This window comes from Dermacentor variabilis, chromosome 2 (assembly GCF_050947875.1).
Source record: "Dermacentor variabilis isolate Ectoservices chromosome 2, ASM5094787v1, whole genome shotgun sequence".
Lineage (NCBI taxonomy): Eukaryota > Metazoa > Arthropoda > Arachnida > Ixodida > Ixodidae > Dermacentor > Dermacentor variabilis.
This window is the reverse complement of record NC_134569.1, coordinates 57,673,309-57,693,739: the sequence shown is the minus strand read 5'-3', so window position 1 is coordinate 57,693,739 and position 20,431 is coordinate 57,673,309. Positions and strand designations below refer to the sequence as shown.

The window sequence follows — 20,431 nt, the reverse complement described above, 5'->3', positions numbered from 1 at the left end:
AAATAAGAGCGCGTGAAACAGGCGTAAAGCGCCGCCAGAATTCTCTCTATTGTCGTTTGCGTAGCTGATCAAATCGCTGCCTTTTGCTGCCGTCAGTAAGTAAACCGCCGGTGGCATGTTTTTTTTTTTTCTCGCAAATCTTGTTGGCGTGGCTAGAAAACGAGCCAAGGCAGAGCCGACAGCATCCCAAGATACCACGTCGACGCAGCATATTCTGCTGCTTACAGTTAGTGTGAGTTTCGCACGCCAGCATAACCAGCGCAGCATTTCGCGATATTGGAACTACCAAAACGTGAGATCGCAGGTGGTGCGGGGTCAAGCGATAACGAAACCTTGTGACCAGCAGCCTGTTATGTAGCGCAATGCAATTATCTTTTTATTATTATTGGATGAGCTATAGCGACACAATTATAATGACTCGTTACGATGCCGTTGGCTTAGTAGACTTTAATGTGCCGATAGTCTCAAATCTTGTCCTACATTTACCTCCGTTTCTCGCTTGCTATAATCACTTTAGCTTGACTTAATATTCGCACTTAGTGTCCTTTTAAGGCGTGCTAACATAAAATGTTTACTACGCTTTTTTTCTCTATCTTTATTATATAGCAGGTGACTCTTCAATCACGGTGTGGGTCCGCAGTGTCTTGAATGCGCAACGAAATTTATTTTATCGCCTGTTAAGATGTATTCACGCCAATTCATCGAGGTTGCCGCCCCACGCGACCGCGATCGACGGCCACGGTGCAACTCGTGACTATAGATGGGCCCACACCGGCAAGACCGACTTCCCAGTCACCTCTCAGTGGCGGCGGCAGCAGCATTTTGATAGGACCGAAACGCAGAACGCTCGTGTAGTTGGATTTAAGGTCATCTTAACGAAGCCAATCTGGACAGAATGACAGCTCTCCGCTATGACATTCATTATAGCTCGTGGTTGCTTTGCGACGTCACATCCCACGAGTTATTCATTCCGTCACGTATAAGAGGCTGCTCAGTAAGCGTTAATTCTGGGACTGGCTCGCTGCGCGCTCGTCGAGTCGTATTTTTGGTTTCATCCAGTTACCTTTTGCGGCTCTTTCCGTGGAGGAGGAGGAGGAATAAACGTTTATTTTTGAAAAAATATCCCGGGGTAATCCCTAAGGGAAAAAAAAGAAGCGTTAACGATGGTGCGCTTGCGTGCGCACCGCCATCGCCCGGCGGTGCGTCCGCCGCGTGATGTCGTCCCGAATAAGCTTCCCGAATATTCCGACATCCTGCTCCGACGCGTCGAAGATTAGTTCAGCGGCTTTGGGACCTCAATGCCAGGCTTGATATGTCGAGCAGCGAGTAGCCGAACCGAAACAGTAGCTTCGCGGCCAAAGAGCCCATGTGTGACCAACTTGGTCGCACGACGTCCGTGACCGGGAGGCATAAGTGCGGCTTTCAAAAAGCTTGTCAACTGGAGCGCGCGGCCGAGGTGCATAGGGCGTGTTGAACAAGACTCCTCGTTACATCGCCCACATTCAGAGGTGGTGGCGTCTTTGGTCTCGTGGTATAGTAATAAGCCGACTTGCCCGTCACTCAGCCCCGGTTTGTAGCAGTCGCAAGCCGCACCACAACCGCGCGCTACCATGCACATCAGCTATTCTTTCCTCCATCACATTGTGTTTGTTCACATTCGAGGCAGGATAAGCTTCGTCTGTTAATAATATCAGTACGATAGCTTATTCGTATTTAAGAACAGACAAAAAATGAAAAGAGGCGATGTTGGGGACCTTCAGCCCAGGATCCTTATGACTGCTTGCACCAGCGCTCTGTCGATAACTGCTGCTTGATTTCTGAGAACTCAGGGCGACCCCCTCACCTTCCCTTTCCCTGTTATCCTGTTGAGTGTCTAATAATGTGCTCAGCGTTCATTCAGACAGCCACACTGTGGCCCTGCGACTGCTGCACAGGTTTAGCCCCTCGCTTCAGCAGTTCTGTAATAACGTGCCCTACACCCCGAATACTGCGAAGCACCTCATTCCGATATGACGTCGTCGCATCAAGGATCATGTGCCCAAACTAGGATCGCAGGCCTAAATGCCTTGGTTAAGCGGCCACACTCAATGGAATAACATTCTCGATATTACTATTCTGGAACCCACCATTTATGGACGTGCTTCTAACTATTGTTCCCATAGTGTAGAAATAAGTGAGAGCGCGAAAAACGTGTTTATTTGTGTTTAATCGTCCTGGACAAAGAGAAAAGAAATAAAGAGCGAGAAATGGGTGGTTTTGTTTCCTGACTTTATATGCGGGCTCCTTCGCATAAAGCACACGCCCCGTGCATTTTGACGAGGCTTCTTCGTTGCCGACCTGTCTCTGCACCCTCTCCCCTTATTTTTATTTATTTATTTATTATTTTATTGTTTTCCTGTGCTAATTTGTTCAGCTCATGGTCGTAGAGACTGCGCGGTTTGGTGACCGCCGGGCCGGAAACATTCTCTCTCTCTTTCCTTTTTTCCCCATTCATGCACGCATGAGCACCGCGGGTGGCCTCCTTATTTTTACCTCCCCCACAGCCTTCCGGTTTGGTTTCAGCTATCCCACTTCCGGTTCATCCCGATACTTCCGATGGCGGTCCGCGTCATCTTCCCTTCCTTCCGCCCTCTCACATCCTCCGCCTGCCCTGTGCCGGAACCTACTCTTTTTCCCTATTTTCCTGACTTAGTGTGCGTTTCTTTTTTCTCCTATGTTTTGCTTTATGTTTTTGCATGCCTGCTTGCTTCGTTTTGGTCCAGCCGTTCTTTTTAATGCCGATAACAGTGCACGACTTGAATCATATCCAAGTTGATTTTTCTCTGTCCATTTCTCTGTGTTTGCATTCAGAGATTTAGTGCAGAGTGGTCTAACCTTTTTTTGTTATATGTCGCCACAATTAGCCCACCTATTTCTGACATTATCAATGACTGTTACGTTTTCTATACTGGATTTGCATCGATCATAGTCTAGACATAGTTTCGGGAGTTCTCGTTTTCGTGTGGAGTTTTACAGTCAGGCGCATTTCTATAAATTCGCGTATGAGAAGGCGTCCCCCAGGGACGTTGTGTAAGAGCCGTGGCAGCTTGTGGTGTTTTAGAAGCTGTGAGCTTTAGAAACTGATTGTCTCTTTCATTTTCGTGTGGTTAACATGTATCCGTGTTTTGGCGAACCGTGTTCCACCCTGCTGCTTTTAGACACTGCGTCGCTGAGCTATAGATGTGGGGATATTTGCGGGTTGCAGGGCGTGCAGGCGCTCTTGAATAATTTCTTTTATTTACAAGAATGCTGAAGACGTGAGAGATTTCATTGTAGAAGGGACATCAAGTAGGACAGATATCAATCAATAATCAAATATACGATAAATAGCTATACAAAGCGAAACAAGATTTTAATAAAATGTGAATACAAATGTCTCTAGTTGCGAAGCATGAGAATCGTTGTTTACCTTTTTTCTTGGCAATCGCTGTTGACATCAGTCCCGGACGACGCTTTTGTTTCGCTATGCATCGCCGGTTTCTCGCAGTGACACTCAACAGGACAGAACGCGCCTCGACTAAATTGCACATAAGCTACAGTGTTCAATGACGCGCGCTCCCCTCCCGAGTTCCTATATTGCCATGGTCTACGCGCCTTGTACACGAAGAGCGCCATGCTATATCCATTCACAGCCGTTTATCAGCATTCTTCGATAAAGTTCAAGGTCAAATTTGCGTGTCGTTGATCATGGAGCCACTTGATAGGTGCAGCACGGACGAAAGTCTTGATCCGGCGTCCACTGCTGTTCTTAGTAATTTTTTTTCTCCAAGATAAAATTAGAAAACGCGCCGTGGCTGCTGTGCACTGTCTATAGGAATTGTACTTTGTAGCCGCGTTCTAAAAGGCTTCAAATCTTGCTCAGGCTGAGTTCCCTCGGTAATGCTGAACGCGTTGCCCCCTTTTGCATGTTTATTCGTCGGCACTGTTGTAAGTCATTTTGTTTTTGTTTTTTTCAAAGGAAACGAGTTTCTTTTGTAACGGCAAAGTTGCGCCGAAAGCACAAGGGTACGCAGGGAATGTTTCCCCCGGTATGGCGGTACTACGTGAGTGAATAAGTGTCAAAGCGTATGCCGTTTGACTGTTAACCTCGAATGTAGGTCGTTTTTCCTTAATTGCCAACCGCCGGAGAGTTAACTTTCCTTTCTAGGAGTTTGTCAGCAAATAATACTTGAACCTCTGTAAGGCACTCTCCACGTTGCAGCCTGTTGGGCACATTGGGCTCCGCTCGCGGATGAGCTCTCGGCGAATATCCCGCGCACTCCGGGTGCAGCTTAGGCAGTCGAGCGTGAGAGCACAGCTGGGCGGACCCGCGAGAGCGCAGCACTCGAAGACACGCACCGGCTTGCGCGAGCTATCGGGAAAAAAGAGCAGCCAGCTACTCTGGGCGCGTCGGCGACGACCGTCCGGGCGAAAAGGGAGGCGAAGGCAGATCCCCGGCTCCAGCCTCCCTCCCACCGCCTTCGTTCTCCTCTTCGGGACGAGTGGGTTCGGTTTGCTCTGGGCTACGTAACCGCCTTTTGAGAGGCCCGTTGTTTAAGGCGGCGGCATAAGGTGCGAACGCGGTGCGAAGCGTGCGTGTATGTGCGGGGCGGCGGCGGGACGGGGAGAAAACGCCGCTAATGGGCCGCGCCGAGTGTGTCCTTTTCAAAAAATGACGTCACCGCTCTGAGTGCTTGCCGGCGCGTGGAGAGTGCCTTAAGGGGACACAGCCGCCGGCGCGACGGTTCCGCTCCAGGGTTGTGCTGGAGCGATGCCGGGTTCCCGCCCGCCCATTCTCCTCCTTTTCTCCCCCTTTCCCCGACACTCGTCCGCCGTGGTTGAACTTGCTGTTGCTTCGCTCTGATGTTGCTGCTGCTGCTGCTGCGTGGTTGTCCCGGACTTCTCTTCTTTGCGGCACCGCAAGCGTCCCTGTTAAAGCCACTCTTTCTGCAACAGCCTTTTCCAGTACTTTCTTTCTTTCCTTCGCTTTTGCTTGTCCGCTCGCTTGTCTCTCGCTGAGCACCTTGCAGTGCTCGCGCTCACGTTCGACTGGTCGTTTTGAGCTTATGTTCTCTTCGCGCCTGAGGCTTTGAGGCGCGCTTTCGCGTATACTTTTGCTGGTCTTCCTCGAACGGTCCTCCCCTTGTCTAATAATATCCGTTTCGCAAGCCCCTGTGTACACGCACTCGCAGCGTCTCGCGTCTGAATCTCCTTGGTCGTCAAACAAAGCTGCGTGTGTCTGGTGGTCGCGCTCGTGAGAGGATTTCTTGCAAGTTACGTTTCGCCCTCGCGTTTCAGTTGAAGTGCATAGCCCTTGTTATGACGCCTTTGTCGTGCACGCAGAAGCCCTGGGCGACATTTATAGTGCTGTTTTGTGGCTGGTAGATCTTTCTCCAGGGCTTAATGCTGCCGCAGTCTTATTTTCTTGTTACCTATAAATCTTCGATGGCGCGGGCAGGGAGCGTGTAGTTTTGTCCATCATGCGGCCTTTGTTGTGTGGCATCCTGTCAGCCGATTTAGCGGTCTGACCTTTTCGTTTCACCCGCTGTAATGTGTTTTTACAACGTTTAACAGGTTCTTCTTCATTAACATCAAGCACTTGCAGCATCTCACCTTCAAGTGAAAGTAAACGGGATCGTCACTTAGGCTATATAGTATACTTATCCAAATCAAATACCTTATATTCGGAAGAGAAAAAACAGTGCAGTGACTGCGTCGTCTTTCTCTTTTGTTTGTTTGTTTGTTTGTTTGTTTGTTTGTTTGTTTGTTTGTTCGTTTCGGTTGCTTGCTATTTGTAGCGTGCCTGTTTGTTCGTTTGTTTGACATAACGGATGGTAAGCTGTTGACTTATATATATGGTCGACATAAGTGTGACGAATTCATTGTCTTTTGCCGCGGTCTGATGTGTTGCTAATTAATATGTCGCGTTTTCGTCTATATTAACCATGAGTGGAAGACTGCAAAGCCAAAACAAAGACGCAAAAATGAAAGACGGGTGGCAATACCCGTCGAAGCTTCCGCACCAGCTTCTCATTACTTTTTAGATATTAACAGCGTTCTTTCGGACCTGGTTAGCAGGTAACAAGGATGGAATGGGATCTTGACGACGACAAATACTCAACCTGACAAGTTTGTAAAATTATTTCTGTACGAAAGCCCCCCTTTCCACCCTTCTCCTTCAAGGGAAAGAAAGAAATATAGATGCGATCACAATTTAAAACCTATGATGAGCTCGCACCACCATATAAATGACGCTGCTTATTGAACACGAAGTACAAAAAAAAAAACAACGAAGCATTGTCTTTCATTTTCCTCGCTAGCAGTCAGAGCTTTCCCGCCGAGTGAAGGAAAAATAGCCTTGGAAGACTACTTCGCCAGTCCAAATTCAAACAAGACAGAATTCCAGAGGAAGATAGCGATTTCAAGGGAACAGCAGTGTTTGTCCCCGAAGTGAAGTTAGTCCTAAACAGCGTTCGTCACCTCCTCGAAACCCTGAAAAACATTTTAATGTGAAAAAAGAGATTCAAGAACCCTTAAAACTCCGTGCAGATAAATGTCTTCTTTGAATTTCTTAAAAACTGGTGGGGGCATGACTCTTGCACTTTCATCATAACGAACTCCACATCAGGGCTGTGGCGTGGGCACTGTCTCTCGAAAGACGATCCTAGATACTTTCATTTCAGTGTTGCTAAGAGGTACAGTTTGATGGCGTGGCCGCATCCAGCAACGACAGACTTGCTTAAATTGTCATTGCCGTCGTGGAACCAGACGAAGCCAGGTGAAGCGACCAAACCGTACTACTATTTTTGTTGCTTTGCTAGTTGGTTCGCACTGCAGCCATCGTGCCTCCATTTCAGAGCCCACTAGAAGTACCTGCCGAAACGTAAGATTCAGCCTTTAGCGCTTTAACGCAACGAATATTGTTCTGTGCGCATCGCGAACGCGCGGCCGGACTTTTCTTTCAAGAGGGAAGCGAGACTTCCTTTCTTTTATTGCTTTCTGTTTCACTGGTCTCGCGTGGACCACGAGCTGTGCGCGAGAGAAAGAACCGGCTCCCTACGTTCGGTTCCTGGAAGTGACCCAGTGACGACGTTTCGAGTTGTCGGGTGATGTTTCCTGGGCCTGGGGGACGACAACGGGGATTGACACCGCGGTTCGAGAAACGCGGGACGGGCAGACTCGCCCCGCCAGCCCTAGAGACAGGACCACTTTTTTGCGGGCTGAAAAAGTGAACGTTTTGTGTATTTTTAACTTACTTTTTTGACCTTCTTAGTGTAATTGAAGTTCGTTTTAAATGTTCAACAGCGTTCGACCCGTTATCTAGCTGGACTGCGGATGCTTTGATCCCGTCAAGTGCGATCCGCCAGGCCGGTATAAATATCTTTGGCTGAAGTGGAACACTATGATTATATTACCATGCTAGAAGCCGATTGACATCATCGCGGTGGAAAAAGTCAAATTGAGTAAGCCCCCTAAGAGCTTGAGTCGTGTGTCCAGTTGAAGTGCTAAAAATTGCTGCTAAAGAAATAACAGGAGATTTTACTATTTTCTGTATAAGCGTACGAATAAGATTTGTTTCCCCCTTCTTGAATTCCGGCCTTCGACATCCTTGAAATTCAGTTGTCCTTGAATTTTGAATCAAATGTTCAACGCAAACCCTGGTCCAGACTAATACTTGGGCCTATCTGATGGTCTTTAGTACTATGTAGCTGAGATTTTAATACGTTAACAAATGCCGTGGTCAAATACGGGATGTCGCTGAAGCTATAGGGCAGCAGAACGGGAATTGTATTCGTCGCGAGGCAAGCCTTTTTGTCGAAACGTTCGTTCCAGAGACATCCCTTATTAGACCATCGCTGATCACCAGTCTAAACTTATTTATAATGTCGTTCTGTTGTGTACCTTTAATGAAAGAACTGCTTCGCTGCTAGGTGATCTGTCGTTTTGTGCGTGCTCTCCAGCGAGGAAATGTTGACCGTAACGGAAACTTTGAGGTTACAACCCAGCCACCGAAACACGCCTCTGTATATACGTACTTAGATAAAAACCCAGCTTGACTGAGCCAAGGACAAGAACAGACACAAAGCGACGCCACAAAGCGCTACAAACACAAATCTTCTTGTCTCTGTCTCAGTCGCGCTGCGTTTTTATCCAAATATGAACCGACTTACCCAAGTCAAAGTTCTTGCTACTCTGTACTTAGTTGTTGCGGCCTAAAAAGGGAGGGTCCCACAATGGGGATCGAGCACACAGAAGGAGCTGGAAACTATGCACAGCAGGAATATATGAAAGAAACTAGATTGCCGTGGCATATACTTCGCTTTTTTTATGCGCTTGGTACTGTTTTTTCTCGCCTCACCACCTGCACTTCCACTAGGCACAGCCACCGCACATTCGCTCGCCGCCATTGTCGCGCGCTATTCAGAAGCGAATGATCTTGGCGTTTCTCAGCTATATAAGAGCTTCCGTTGATGGGAGACAAAGCTCCTCAGTCACGCGTATACGGTAGGACTCCAACTCGCTTTTGTGTTACAGCAGCTGCTGCTGCTGAACTGTTTCGTTATTTGAAGGCGCAACTGGGCGCTGTAGAATTGTGAGACATGCGTAGCCCTACTGTCATCATCATTGTCGGGAATGTGGTGAAACACGCGGCACGTAAACCGTTTCGTCGTGCGACAAATGGCGCGCTGCGACCCTACGCGTCTCCCTGCTGCGGGAAGCAGAAAAACGCTCACCTCTCCAGTGGATTGAGTCTAATGGCTCCCGACTTTGCAGAGATATAAATGTAAAAGGAGAGGAGGAGGAGGAGTAGCACCGCTACACACAGTACCTCGCTGTCAACTCTCGGCCGAACGCGCCTGCGCTCACATGCGCACGCGTATACTCTCTGCTCTCGCCGCCTCGCACGTTCACTCTCTCCCGCGGCGTTCCGCATGCCCCCCGTGGTCGCGGAACGGGAGTGCATTTAACGGGCGCGCGCGTATGCCGTGGGAAGGCAGGGCGGGCTACTCCCGGCGGCGCGCGCGCAAGTTGCGTCGTCTTCTGTATACGCACGCACGCAGGGGTCACCGCGTTTTCTGTGACGGATTGAAGGCGGCCGGCCGCTCTCCTCATTTTTTTTTTCCTTCTGCCCTCCCGTGCGCACTCTCCGGACCCTCCTCTTCCGCGTGGCGTGTTCGTTGTGTAGCCTGCACTAGGCGCCCGCGACTAGGGCCAGAGGCAGCCGCGGGAATGGAGGGGGTCGACAGAGCAGAGCGCGGCCTTCAGCCTCCACCGCCGCTGCCGCCTAATGCACTTTGGCTTTCCGCCTCCGCACGCGTCCCAGTGGAGTTATGAATCTAATTAGGGCGCGCCCGCTCTTGCACGCGGACCTAGAAACAAGCACGCACTCTGCTCTGCCGCTCCCTCCGGCTTAGCGCGCGACGCGCGGGGAGGACGCAGCGGCGGCACTGCTACTACTGTACTACTACTACCACCACCTCCGGTTTTTTAACGCCGCCTTTCATCCGGCCGCTGCCATTAGGCGTCGCGCGTCGCTCTAGCGGGCCCTGGCGCGCGCTCTTCAAGCCGCTCAGGGCTCTGGTTTGGCGGCGGACAACACCCCCAGCTGCGCCCTCCGTGTTGTCGTCGCAAGCTCTCTCTTTATTTTTTTCTGAGGGCCTCCCCCCCACTCTGTCTGCTTGCCTCCCTCACACGCTGCATCGTGTGCGCCAGCCTATCGTTCCCTTTTCCTCCGATCCTGTGGCCGGACGCCGCTACGTACACTCTTGCGTCTCTCTGTATGGGCGTCGCGTGCCGCGCCGCTCTGAGTTATCTGCCTCCACGTGGTCGGGACTGCTTCCCTGCGTCGTGCGGCCACGGTGTAGGCAGAGAGATCACCCGGCCACGAATACAGCCTTTCCCTAATTTTTTTCTTTATTTTTTTATTCGTGTAAAAGGAGCAGATGGCGACCTGGAACAGCCGCTTCTCTGCCGCGCATGCTCCTGGGGAAGGCGCTGGAGGCGTGCAACTGAAATGCGTCCTACTTTCTCTGCACTAGTTTACATCTTGCATGCAGCAATCGTCTCAGTGCATGCAGAGCTTAGTAACGATGCTGCCGAGAACTTTCGGCTGAGTGTGATGCGCAATTGCAGCGACGACGCTGTGCTGTGGTTTTGAAGGAAGTTGTTTTGTAACTTAACTGGCGCATAGTTCGGCTTCCTTGTCAGCGCTCGTAGGCGCGAGCGTTGCCGTCTATAGTACAACGTTCATTTAAAGCGACTTTCGAGCTCTTTTCAGGTGCGTTTTATCTCTCTCTCTCTCTCTCTCTCTCTCTCTCTCTCTCTCTCTCTCTCTCTCTCTCTCCTTTTTTTCTTTTTTTTTTGGTCACAGTGGTTCATATCAAGCACGTATTTGGTTCGCCATTGCGGACGTAGGAGCGTAGCACTGGCGCATGGACTCAGGTTTACTGTTTCTATTTTCAGAAGACTGTGATGAATGGTGGTCCCTGGAGACCCGCTTCCCGAAGAACAAGTGGACGGCAGCAAAGTCGTTTTTCTCGGAACCGGACTCGTCGAATTCTTAATCCACGCGGGGAATGACAAGTTCCTGTCGGCGGATGCAAAATTCACCTAAGCATTATGGCATGCAAACTAATGCGTCTGCGCCTTGCTCTGGCACAAATATAATTGAAGACCCACAGTTTGTACTGTTAGAAGCCGGATGGAATGCCGACTTGTCGGCTCAGCTAATTTACCTGTCTGTGTTTCTTTAGCAGTGCGCGAGTGAAGTCAGTGAGATAAGCGAATGCGAGAGTAGAAAGCTCGGCTACCACTGAATATTGAAAATAAGTACATTGGCAGCCCTACACTACTCTTTGCCTCGATGATGAGCCCGGTAATTGTAACCCTCGAATCATTTCATTTCTCTGCTTGTTTGTTCCGTCAGCTGCGCATGGACACTGGTTGCCTGCTTGAATTCCAGTTGCCACGTTTTAGTATTTTTTCGTTACCTCATAAAAGAGCGCCCTGTGGTCCAGTCCAGGAATATTGACATTGTTCAAACAGTTGCTCCAGCGCTACATGCTAGTTTTAAATTTGCTTTCCATAGAGCGCATCTAGACAACGAACACGCACACATACATGGAAAAAAAGAAAAGAAAAAGAAAATGCATCTGGCCCGTTCTTCAACACATCTTATTGCTTTACGTTATTGTTGTCAGAATTGCTGTTTTGCGGCTTCAAAATTAACTTTTGTTACTTAGCTTGCAGCGTTGGGAAGGTTGTTGTTGTTGTTGTTGTTTGAATTATTTATCGGTTTACTTTCGTGTGTGTGGGAAACGTGATCACGGACAATACTACCAGCACAGTCGCATTGTTTTTGCGCATGTAGAGATAATTTATTTATTTGGTTATTTATGCTTTTTGATCTTGCGTACTCTTAAGAGATGATCGGTGAAGAAAAAAATATACCCCTGTGAGAACATGAACTCCGTTCAAAAGGTGCGATGCTTGCAAAGGCGCATGTTTTAGGAGTAAGGTTGGAAAGATGCAAGCTAGAAGGGCATATTCAGGAGTTCGGCGCTTATAGTGGGAACACTTGCGCTTGGGTGATTTTACTGCATACTTTCTAGAATAACCTGCACATGCGCACAGTTCTCTTGCTTTGAAGATTTCACTCGGGTCTCGTAGTTTTTCAAAGGAAGTGATATCGAACATCTGGTGTCTTATTGTCTGTGCACCCTTATGAGCATTGTAAAAGAGGGCACCCTAATTTCGTTCAAGAGGCCATAGTAGCTTTGTATTTATGCTGAAGGTAAACCCGTCAGGATTTATCGTTTCACAAGACTTAAAAGCTGCTTAGTGCATAGTAGTCCTTGTTTGAAAATAAATTTGGTGTTCTTTTTGACGTGGCTCGCGGTTGTGCACCACTCTGAACTTTTGTAACAGATAAGGATTTTCATGTTCCGTTGTGGTTACGAGTAAATTAGTGTGCAGTGATGCGTTGCGCAACAGGCGATATTGTTTTGCTTCTCGTGTTTATAAAACATGAAGGCACACAACGCACAAAGGGAAATGAATGCTGCCGCGTCATCCGACCGAAGTGCACACTTTCTGCATCGGTTTCCTTGCGGTATCGGTGGCAATGCGGAATAGCCTAACGCCGAGTAGCAGTGCCCGCAAAATTTGTGAAGGCATAGTGAGACCGCATGCTATTCGAAAGGAGTTGATTTTTTGGCAGCTCACACGCAGCGGGTCCTCCTTTTCCTCGTCTCATTTGCCGATTAATGCGCATGCGGTTGCTATTACTATAAGGTATGTGAACTTTATTTAATAAAATGAATATTCCTCTAGCTTCGTCGTCTGTTCCTTCTTTTTATATTGGGATATTCTGCGCAATGTTTTGTGTATTGCACTCGTTTGTAGATGTTCAACAAATGGGTTCAATCATGCTGTCCGCTCGTGAAACATCTGCATCTTTTCGACGGTCGCACTACTGGTATGTTTTAAAGAGCTTGTGTCTGTGTGTATGCGTGTGTTTGTTTGTATGTGCGTGCATGCATGAGCGAATGTGCATTAATGTCAATATTCTGCTGTTGCCGAAGCATTCTCGCAGTATTAGCTTTAGCTGCGTGTTCGTTGCGCCACGTTAATGCGCCAGGCTGCTGATATTTGAAGTGTCCATACGCGTGGCGTCTCACCTTTTATGACATACATAGCCTATCTATCTACTGCAGGACCTCTCCCAGCCATCTCCAATTATCCCTCTCTTGCGTCAGCTCACCCCATCTGCCTGCGAATTCTTTTGACATTGCGAACGATCCGAACGTTTAAAGCGCACTTGCAACAGCCTGTGAATCAGTAGTGTGCTTCAAGGTGCATCGTAATATAGTAACGTAATTGCACCTGGTTTCACCATCTCTGAGAACACTCTGTTCTCGGTTATGCCCGCCAAGTTTCATTAGTCACACCGATCTCATCTCTGTACATATAGTTGTTGCGAAAAGTGAAATGCAGGCGCATAATGAGTGCCACGGAGTAAGACATTTAGGAGGTGAAACTCCCGTCAGCGCGAGCGAGCGCGGGCGACCAGATAAGGTCACAATTGTTGTATGCGCCGACGGGACCGTATACAGTGGCGGCGCCATGCGGCGCGTCGTAGAAGCCGCAGCGAAAAAAAAGAAAATGCTGCGCCCGGGCAGGCGGCTTCGGCGCGCTCTCAACGGCGGTGATTTCCTTCCAGGCCGCCAGGACGATAACGGCTCCGCGGGCATGTGACTTTTTCTGGTCGCCGCAAACAGCGGAGTTTCCACTCCTAAATGTTTCTTGCTCCGTGATAAGTGCGATTTTCGTGACGCGAAGCAGTTCAGTACCACACTTTTTTTTTTGCGCAACTTGCGATGGCCAACCCAATTTTTTTTAACGTACAACTGTTTTCTTTTGCTATTTTTCGCATAATAGAGACGCACGGAATTTCATTCGAAAGTAAGCACTCCCCAAATTTTGAGAACTTCTGCGGAGCGAGAATTACCCAAAAATGGGAAACTAATATGAGGCCGTAGAGACGTCAGACAGACGTGATGAGTGGATGTGATAAGACTGAAAATTTAGGCATGAATGTTAGGCTATCGTTTCCCGCACTAATACTGCATCTTTTATTCTTTTTTTCCCTCGAGAGATGCGCCTTTGAATGAAAAGATCACCGCCCAAGCACTCCGCACATATGGTTAAAGGGCCATTTCACCAGCCCCCATAGCAAATTTTGTTTATACGCTGGAAGTTGTTGCGTGTCCTCTAGAGAGCGTTCTGCCGCAAAAAAAAAAAAAAAAATAAGATCGGCTCCATTAATAGCCGAGATAGAAATATTTCAGTGCCGCGAACCCATGATTTCAGCAGGCGGGCTCCACTGCCAAGCGAGACGCTCTCTCCGTTCGCCCCGTCTAGCCTACGCAAGCGAAATTCCTTCCCTGCGTTCTCCCATACGGGACCTCGAGAATCGCGTGACGCATACGTCACAGGCCCCACCTTCATTTTTTTTTTATTTGCTCCTCGCTTTCTTTTTTCGGCGCTACGCACTTCCGCCGACGCCGTCGCGCGCGAGCTGTTTTAAGCAGAGTTGCGCATAGGTCCGCCAGTATGTTCCAGTTACGCAGTGAAGCCACTCTTCACGCGTGTAGGAGGCAAATGCCGCGCGGTGTTGCATTTGCCTTTTTTTTTTTTTGCCTGCTGGTCGCGAGCTACATTTTCCAATTGTTCGCAAGCGCTGAGCAGGTGGCACTATTTAATGTAGGCTACGCTCGAACCATTGGTGCAGCCGGAATGGGGCAGGGTTCGAACTCTCCGAAAACACACGCACGAACGTACATGTAAGGGGTTGGACCCCTCGATCCCCCGAAATAAAATCCTGACTATGCCCGTGGCTCAAACAGCTCAAAAGTTCGCATGCAAACACGCTTTCATCATCAGCCTAGTTACGCCCACTGCAGGGCAAAGGCCTCTCCCATACTTCTCCAACTACCCCGGTCATGGACTAATTGTGGCCATGTTGTCCCTGCAAACATCTTAATTTCATCCGCCCACCTAACATTCTGCCGCCCCCTGCTACGCTTCCCTTCCCTTGGAATCCAGTCCGTAACCCTTAATGACCATCGGTTATCTTCCCTCCTCATTACATGTCCTGCCCATGCCCATTTCTTTTTCTTGATTTCAACTAAGATGTCGTTTACCCGCGTTTGTTGCCTCACCCAATCTGCTCTTTTCTTATCCCTTAACGTTACACCCATCATTCTTCTTTCCATAGCTCGTTGCGTCGTCCTCAATTTCAGCAGAACCCTTTTCGTAAGCCTCCAGGTTTCTGCCCCATATGTGAGTACTGGTAACACACAGCTGTTATACACTTTCCTTTTGAGGGATAGTGGCAACCTGCTGTTCATGATTTGAGAATGCCTGCCAAACGTACCCCAGCCCATTCTTATTCTTCTGGTTATTTCAGTCTCATGATCCGGATCCGTGGTCACTACCTGCCCTAAGTAGATGTATTCCCTTACCACTTCCAGTGCTTCGCTACCTATCGTAAACTGCTGTTCTCTTCCGAGACTGTTAAACAATACTTTAGTTTTCTGCAAATTAATTTTCAGACCCACCCTTCTGCTTTGCCTCTCCAGGTCAGTGAGCATGCATTGCAATTGGTCTCCTGAGTTACTAAGCAAGGCAATATCATCAGCGAATCGCAAGTTGCTAAGGTATTCTCCATCAACTTTTATCCCCAATTCTTCCCACTCCAGGCCTCTGAATACCTCCTGTAAACATGCTGTGAATAGCATTGGAGATATCGTATCTCCCTGTCTGACGCCTTTCTTTATAGGGATTTTGTTACTTTCTTTGTGGAGGACTACGGTGGCTGTGGAGCCGCTATAGATATCTTCCAGTATTTTTACATATGGCTCATCTACACCCTGATTCCGTAATGCCTCCATGACTGCTGAGGTTTCGACTGAATCAAACGCTTTCTCGTAATCAATGAAAGCTATATATAAGGGTTGGTTATATTCTGCACATTTCTCTATCACTTGATTGACAGTGTGAATATGGTCTATTGTTGAGTAGCCTTTACGGAATCCTGCCTGGTCCTATGGTTGACAGAAGTCTAAGGTGTTCCTGATTCTATTTGCGATTACCTTAGTAAATACTTTGTAGGCAACGGACAGTAAGCTGATCGGTCTATAATTTTTCAAGTCTTTGGCGTCCCCTTTCTTATGGATTAGGATTATGTTAGCGTTCTTCCAAGATTCCGGTACACTCGAGGTTATGAGGCATTGCGTATACAGGGTGGCCAGTTTCTCTAGAACAATCTGACCACCATCCTTCAACAAATCTGCTGTTACCTGATCCTCCCCAGCTGCCTTCCCCCTTTGCATAGCTCCTAAGGCTTTTTTTACTTCTTCTGGCGTTACCTGTGGGATTTCGAATTCCTCTAGGCTATTCTCTCTTCCACTATCGTCGTGGGTACCACTGGTACTGTATAAATCTCTATAGAACTCCTCAGCCACTTGAACTATCTCATCCATATTGGTAACGATATTGCCGGCTTTGTCTCTTAACGCACACGTCTGATTCTTGCCTATTCCTAGTTTCTTCTTCACTGTTTTTAGGCTTCCTCCGTTCCTGAGAGCCTGTTCAATTCTATCCATATTATAGTTTCTGATGTCCGCTGTCTTACGCTTGTTGATTAACTTAGAAAGTTCTGCCAGTTCTATTCTAGCTGTAGGGTTAGAGGCTTTCATACATTGGCGTTTCTTGATCAGATCTTTCGTCTCCTGCGATAGCTTACTGGTTTCCTGTATAACGGCGTTACCACCGACTTCTATTGCGCACTCCTTAATGATGCCCATGAGATTGTCGTGCATTGCTGCAACACTAAGGTCCTCTTCCTGAGTTAAAGCCGAGTACCTGTTCTGTAGCTTGATCCGGAATTCCTCTAGTTTCCCTCTTACCGCTAACTCATTGATTGGCTTCTTGTGTACCAGTTTCTTCCGTTCCCTCCTCAAGTCTAGGCTAATTCGAGTTCTTACCATTCTATGGTCACTGCAGCGTACCTTGCCGAGCACGTCTACATCTTGTATGATGCCAGGGTTCGCGCAGAGTATGAAGTCGATTTCATTTCTAGTCTCACCATTCGGGCTCCTCCACGTCCACTTTCGACTAACCCGCTTGCGGAAAAAGGTGTTCATTATCCGCATATTATTCTGTTCTGCAAACTCTACTAATAATTCTCCTCTGCTATTCCTAGAGCCTATGCCATATTCCCCCACTGACTTGTCTCCAGCCTGCTTCTTGCCTACCCTGGCATTGAAGTCGCCCATCAGTATAGTGTATTTTGTTTTGACTTTACCCATCGCCCATTCCACGTCTTCATAAAAGCTTTCGACTTCCTGGTCATCATGACTGCATGTAGGGGCATAGACTTCTACCACCTTCAATTTGTACCTCTTATTAAGCTTCACAACAAGACCTGCCACCCTCTCGTTAATGCTATAGAATTCCTGTATGTTACCAGCTATTTCCTTATTAATCAGGAATCCGACTCCTAGTTCTCGTCTCTCTGCTAAGCCCCGGTAACACAGTACATGCCCGCTTTTTAGCACTGTGTATGCTTCTTTTGTCCTCCTAACCTCACTGAGCCCTATTATATCCCATTTACTACCCTCTAATTCCTCCAATAACACTGCTAGACTCGCCTCGCTAGATAGCGTTCTAACGTTAAACGTTGCCAGGTTCAGATTCCAATGGCGGCCTGTCCGGAGCCAGGTATTCTTAGCACCCTCTGCAGCGTCACAGATCTGACCGCCGCCGTGGTCAGTTGCTTCGCGGCTGCTGGGGGCTGAGGGCCGGGGTTTGATTGTTGTATTCATATAGGAGGTTGTGGCCCAGTACTGCACCAGGGTGGCCAATCCTGCTCTGGTGAGAGAGTGCGTCACCGGGATCAGGCCGCACTCCAGGCCTGTTTGTGCAATTTTCTCAACACACGTTTTTTTTTTGTATTTTCCGATGGAGAATTGCGCTGCACCGGGATTTGAATCACGGTCCTTTTGCACTGGAGACGGATACTCTACCGTCCCCGCAGGAGTTAAATTAAAAATTGGAGAATGGGGATTTGCGTGACAAAACCACTTTATGATTATGCACGCCTTAGTGGAGGACTCCGAAAATTTCGACCACCTGGGGTTCTTTAACGTGCACCAAATTCTAAATACACGGGTGTTTTCGCATTTCGCCCCCATCGAAATGCGGCCGCCGTGGCCGGGGTCCGATCCCGCGACCTCGTGCTCAGCAGTCTAACACCATGACCACTGAGCAACCACGGCGGGTCCCGCAGGAGTTGTACGCCTCATTTAACCTACAGTGGTGCCCAATTTGATCAGTCAAGGTGGGCCAATCTGAGCTCGGTTATACCGCATGGATGGCACTCGGCTAGAGAACCTGGTATTTATGACCTGCACATGTGTGGCCACACATAATTGAGGATATATAATTTTTTCTTTTAGGAGGGTTTCCGTACGGTGATAAAATGAAGGAAAAGACATTAAAAAAAGAAAGAAAAAAGAAAGGGAAAAAAAAGGAACATAACTTGTGATTTGAACTCGTGATCCTTCAATGTTGCCCGGAAAGGTAGCTCAGTCGGTTGGTTCGTCAAGCCAGCGGTTACTTTCAAGCGCTATAGCTCCTGCTCCGAGCCTCATACTTATGTGGAAAGGGGCTGGTGTTGTCCGCGACAGTCGATTTGACTCAGTCGATTCTGAGTGGTTGGAAGGCATAATTTCTTGGAAAAATGGCCGCCAGAGGAGCAGCGTGAACTCGAGCGGCTTTAGAGACTAGGAAAACTGCCTTAAAGTATTTAGACTTGAGGGGAAGCTTCGTTAAAAAACTATAACACGGCAATCAGCACTCGAATATAATTATAACCCTAATAATAATTGTAAATATTCATCTCATCTATAGGATCTAAAGCGCGCGCTGTTTCTTGCCTCTGCGTGTAGTAGTTAAGAGAGCCAGTTTAAGGGCGGAGAAGAGGGAAGGAAAAGAAAGCAAACTTGCAGCGCCGTGGTTTTAAGGCGCAACCGTGGTAGAGAAACGGAAAGGCGATATAAGCATGCGTGGCCATGATACGCACACGACAAACTGCCTTACAATATTTAGACTTGAGGGGAAGCTTCGTTAACAAACTATAACACGGCAATGAGCACTCGAATACGACGAGAGAAATAATTGAGACGTGGAAAATTCCCTTGAAATAAATCTGGTTTGCGAGACAAATGCTTGTATGTATTGAATCTCTTAAAAGATGAGGGGGGAAATATGCGCTCACCGAGAGGGCATCGTCAGCGCGAGACCACCACCAGGCTCCTTACGGGGATGTGGAGAGCTTCGCGGCCGGAACGAAGCCTCCCCTCTCCGCCGGCCAGGCGTGGAAAACGCGCTTTCCGATCGCTCAAGGTTGCGTAGGAATAGTATAGTTCTAGCGTCCAGGAAAAGCTTTAACAGGTGCGAGGACGGCACGCATAGCGTGGGAAGCTAGCCGCCGGAATAGCTATCTTCGAGAGCTATTCTATATTATATTATATTATACTTCGAGAGCTATGACTGATGCTTTTCTATATATATGTATTCATCTCATCTATGCGATCGCATGCGCGTGCTGTTTCTTTGTCTCTGCGTGTAGTAGTTAAGAGAGCCAGTTTAAGGGCGGAGAAGAGGGAAGGAAAGGAAAGCAAACTTGCAGCGCCGTGGTTTTAAAGCGCAACCGTGGTAGAGAAACGGAAAGGCGATATAAGCATGTGTGGCCATGATACGCACACGACAAACTGCCTTACAATATTTAGAATTGAGGGGAAGCTTCGTTAACAAACTATAACACGGCAATCAGCACTCGAATATTATTATAACCCTAATAATAATTGTAAATATTCATCTCATCTATAGGATCTAAAGCGCGCGCTGTTTCTTGCCTCTGCGTGTAGTAGTTAAGAGAGCCAGTTTAAGGGCGGAGAAGAGGGAAGGAAAAGAAAGCAAACTTGCAGCGCCGTGGTTTTAAGGCGCAACCGTGGTAGAGAAACGGAAAGGCGATATAAGCATGCGTGGCCATGATACGCACACGACAAACTGCCTTACAATATTTAGACTTGAGGGGAAGCTTCGTTAACAAACTATAACACGGCAATGAGCACTCGAATACGACGAGAGAAATAATTGAGACGTGGAAAATTCCCTTGAAATAAATCTGGTTTGCGAGACAAATGCTTGTATGTATTGAATCTCTTAAAAGATGAGGGGGGAAATATGCGCTCACCGAGAGGGCATCGTCAGCGCGAGACCACCACCAGGCTCCTTACGGGGATGTGGAGAGCTTCGCGGCCGGAACGAAGCCTCCCCTCTCCGCCGGCCAGGCGTGGAAAACGCGCTTTCCGATCGCTCAAGGTTGCGTAGGAATAGTATAGTTCTAGCGTCCAGGAAAAGCTTTAACAGGTGCGAGGACGGCACGCATAGCGTGGGAAGCTAGCCGCCGGAATAGCTATCTTCGAGAGCTATTCTATATTATATTATATTATACTTCGAGAGCTATGACTGATGTTTTTTCTATATATATGTATTCATCTCATCTATGCGATCGCATGCGCGTGCTGTTTCTTTGTCTCTGCGTGTAGTAGTTAAGAGAGCCAGTTTAAGGGCGGAGAAGAGGGAAGGAAAGGAAAGCAAACTTTCAGCGCCGTGGTTTTAAAGCACAACCGTGGTAGAGAAACGGAAAGGCGATATAAGCATGTGTGGCCATGATACGCACACGACAAACTGCCTTACAATATTTAGAATTGAGGGGAAGCTTCGTTAACAAACTATAACACGGCAATCAGCACTGGAATATAATTATAACCCTAATAAT

At 48.0% G+C, this 20,431-nt stretch overlaps 1 protein-coding gene across 3 annotated transcripts in view; it reads left to right on the top strand.

The window, feature by feature from the left end:
- The window catches only part of ssp3 (SCAPER domain-containing protein short spindle 3), a 281,587-nt gene extending 269,237 nt beyond the window's left edge, over nt 1-12,350 (top strand). For 2 of the 3 annotated variants that reach the window (XM_075680651.1, XM_075680648.1), the window contains one exon: nt 10,483-12,350. In XM_075680651.1, coding sequence (XP_075536766.1) covers nt 10,483-10,583 — 101 coding nt within the window. In that variant the 3' untranslated portion in view covers nt 10,584-12,350. The remainder of the gene's footprint in view (nt 1-10,482) is intronic. The other variant, XM_075680649.1, reaches the window with a different exon arrangement.
- The last annotated feature ends 8,081 nt before the right edge of the window (nt 12,351-20,431 follow it).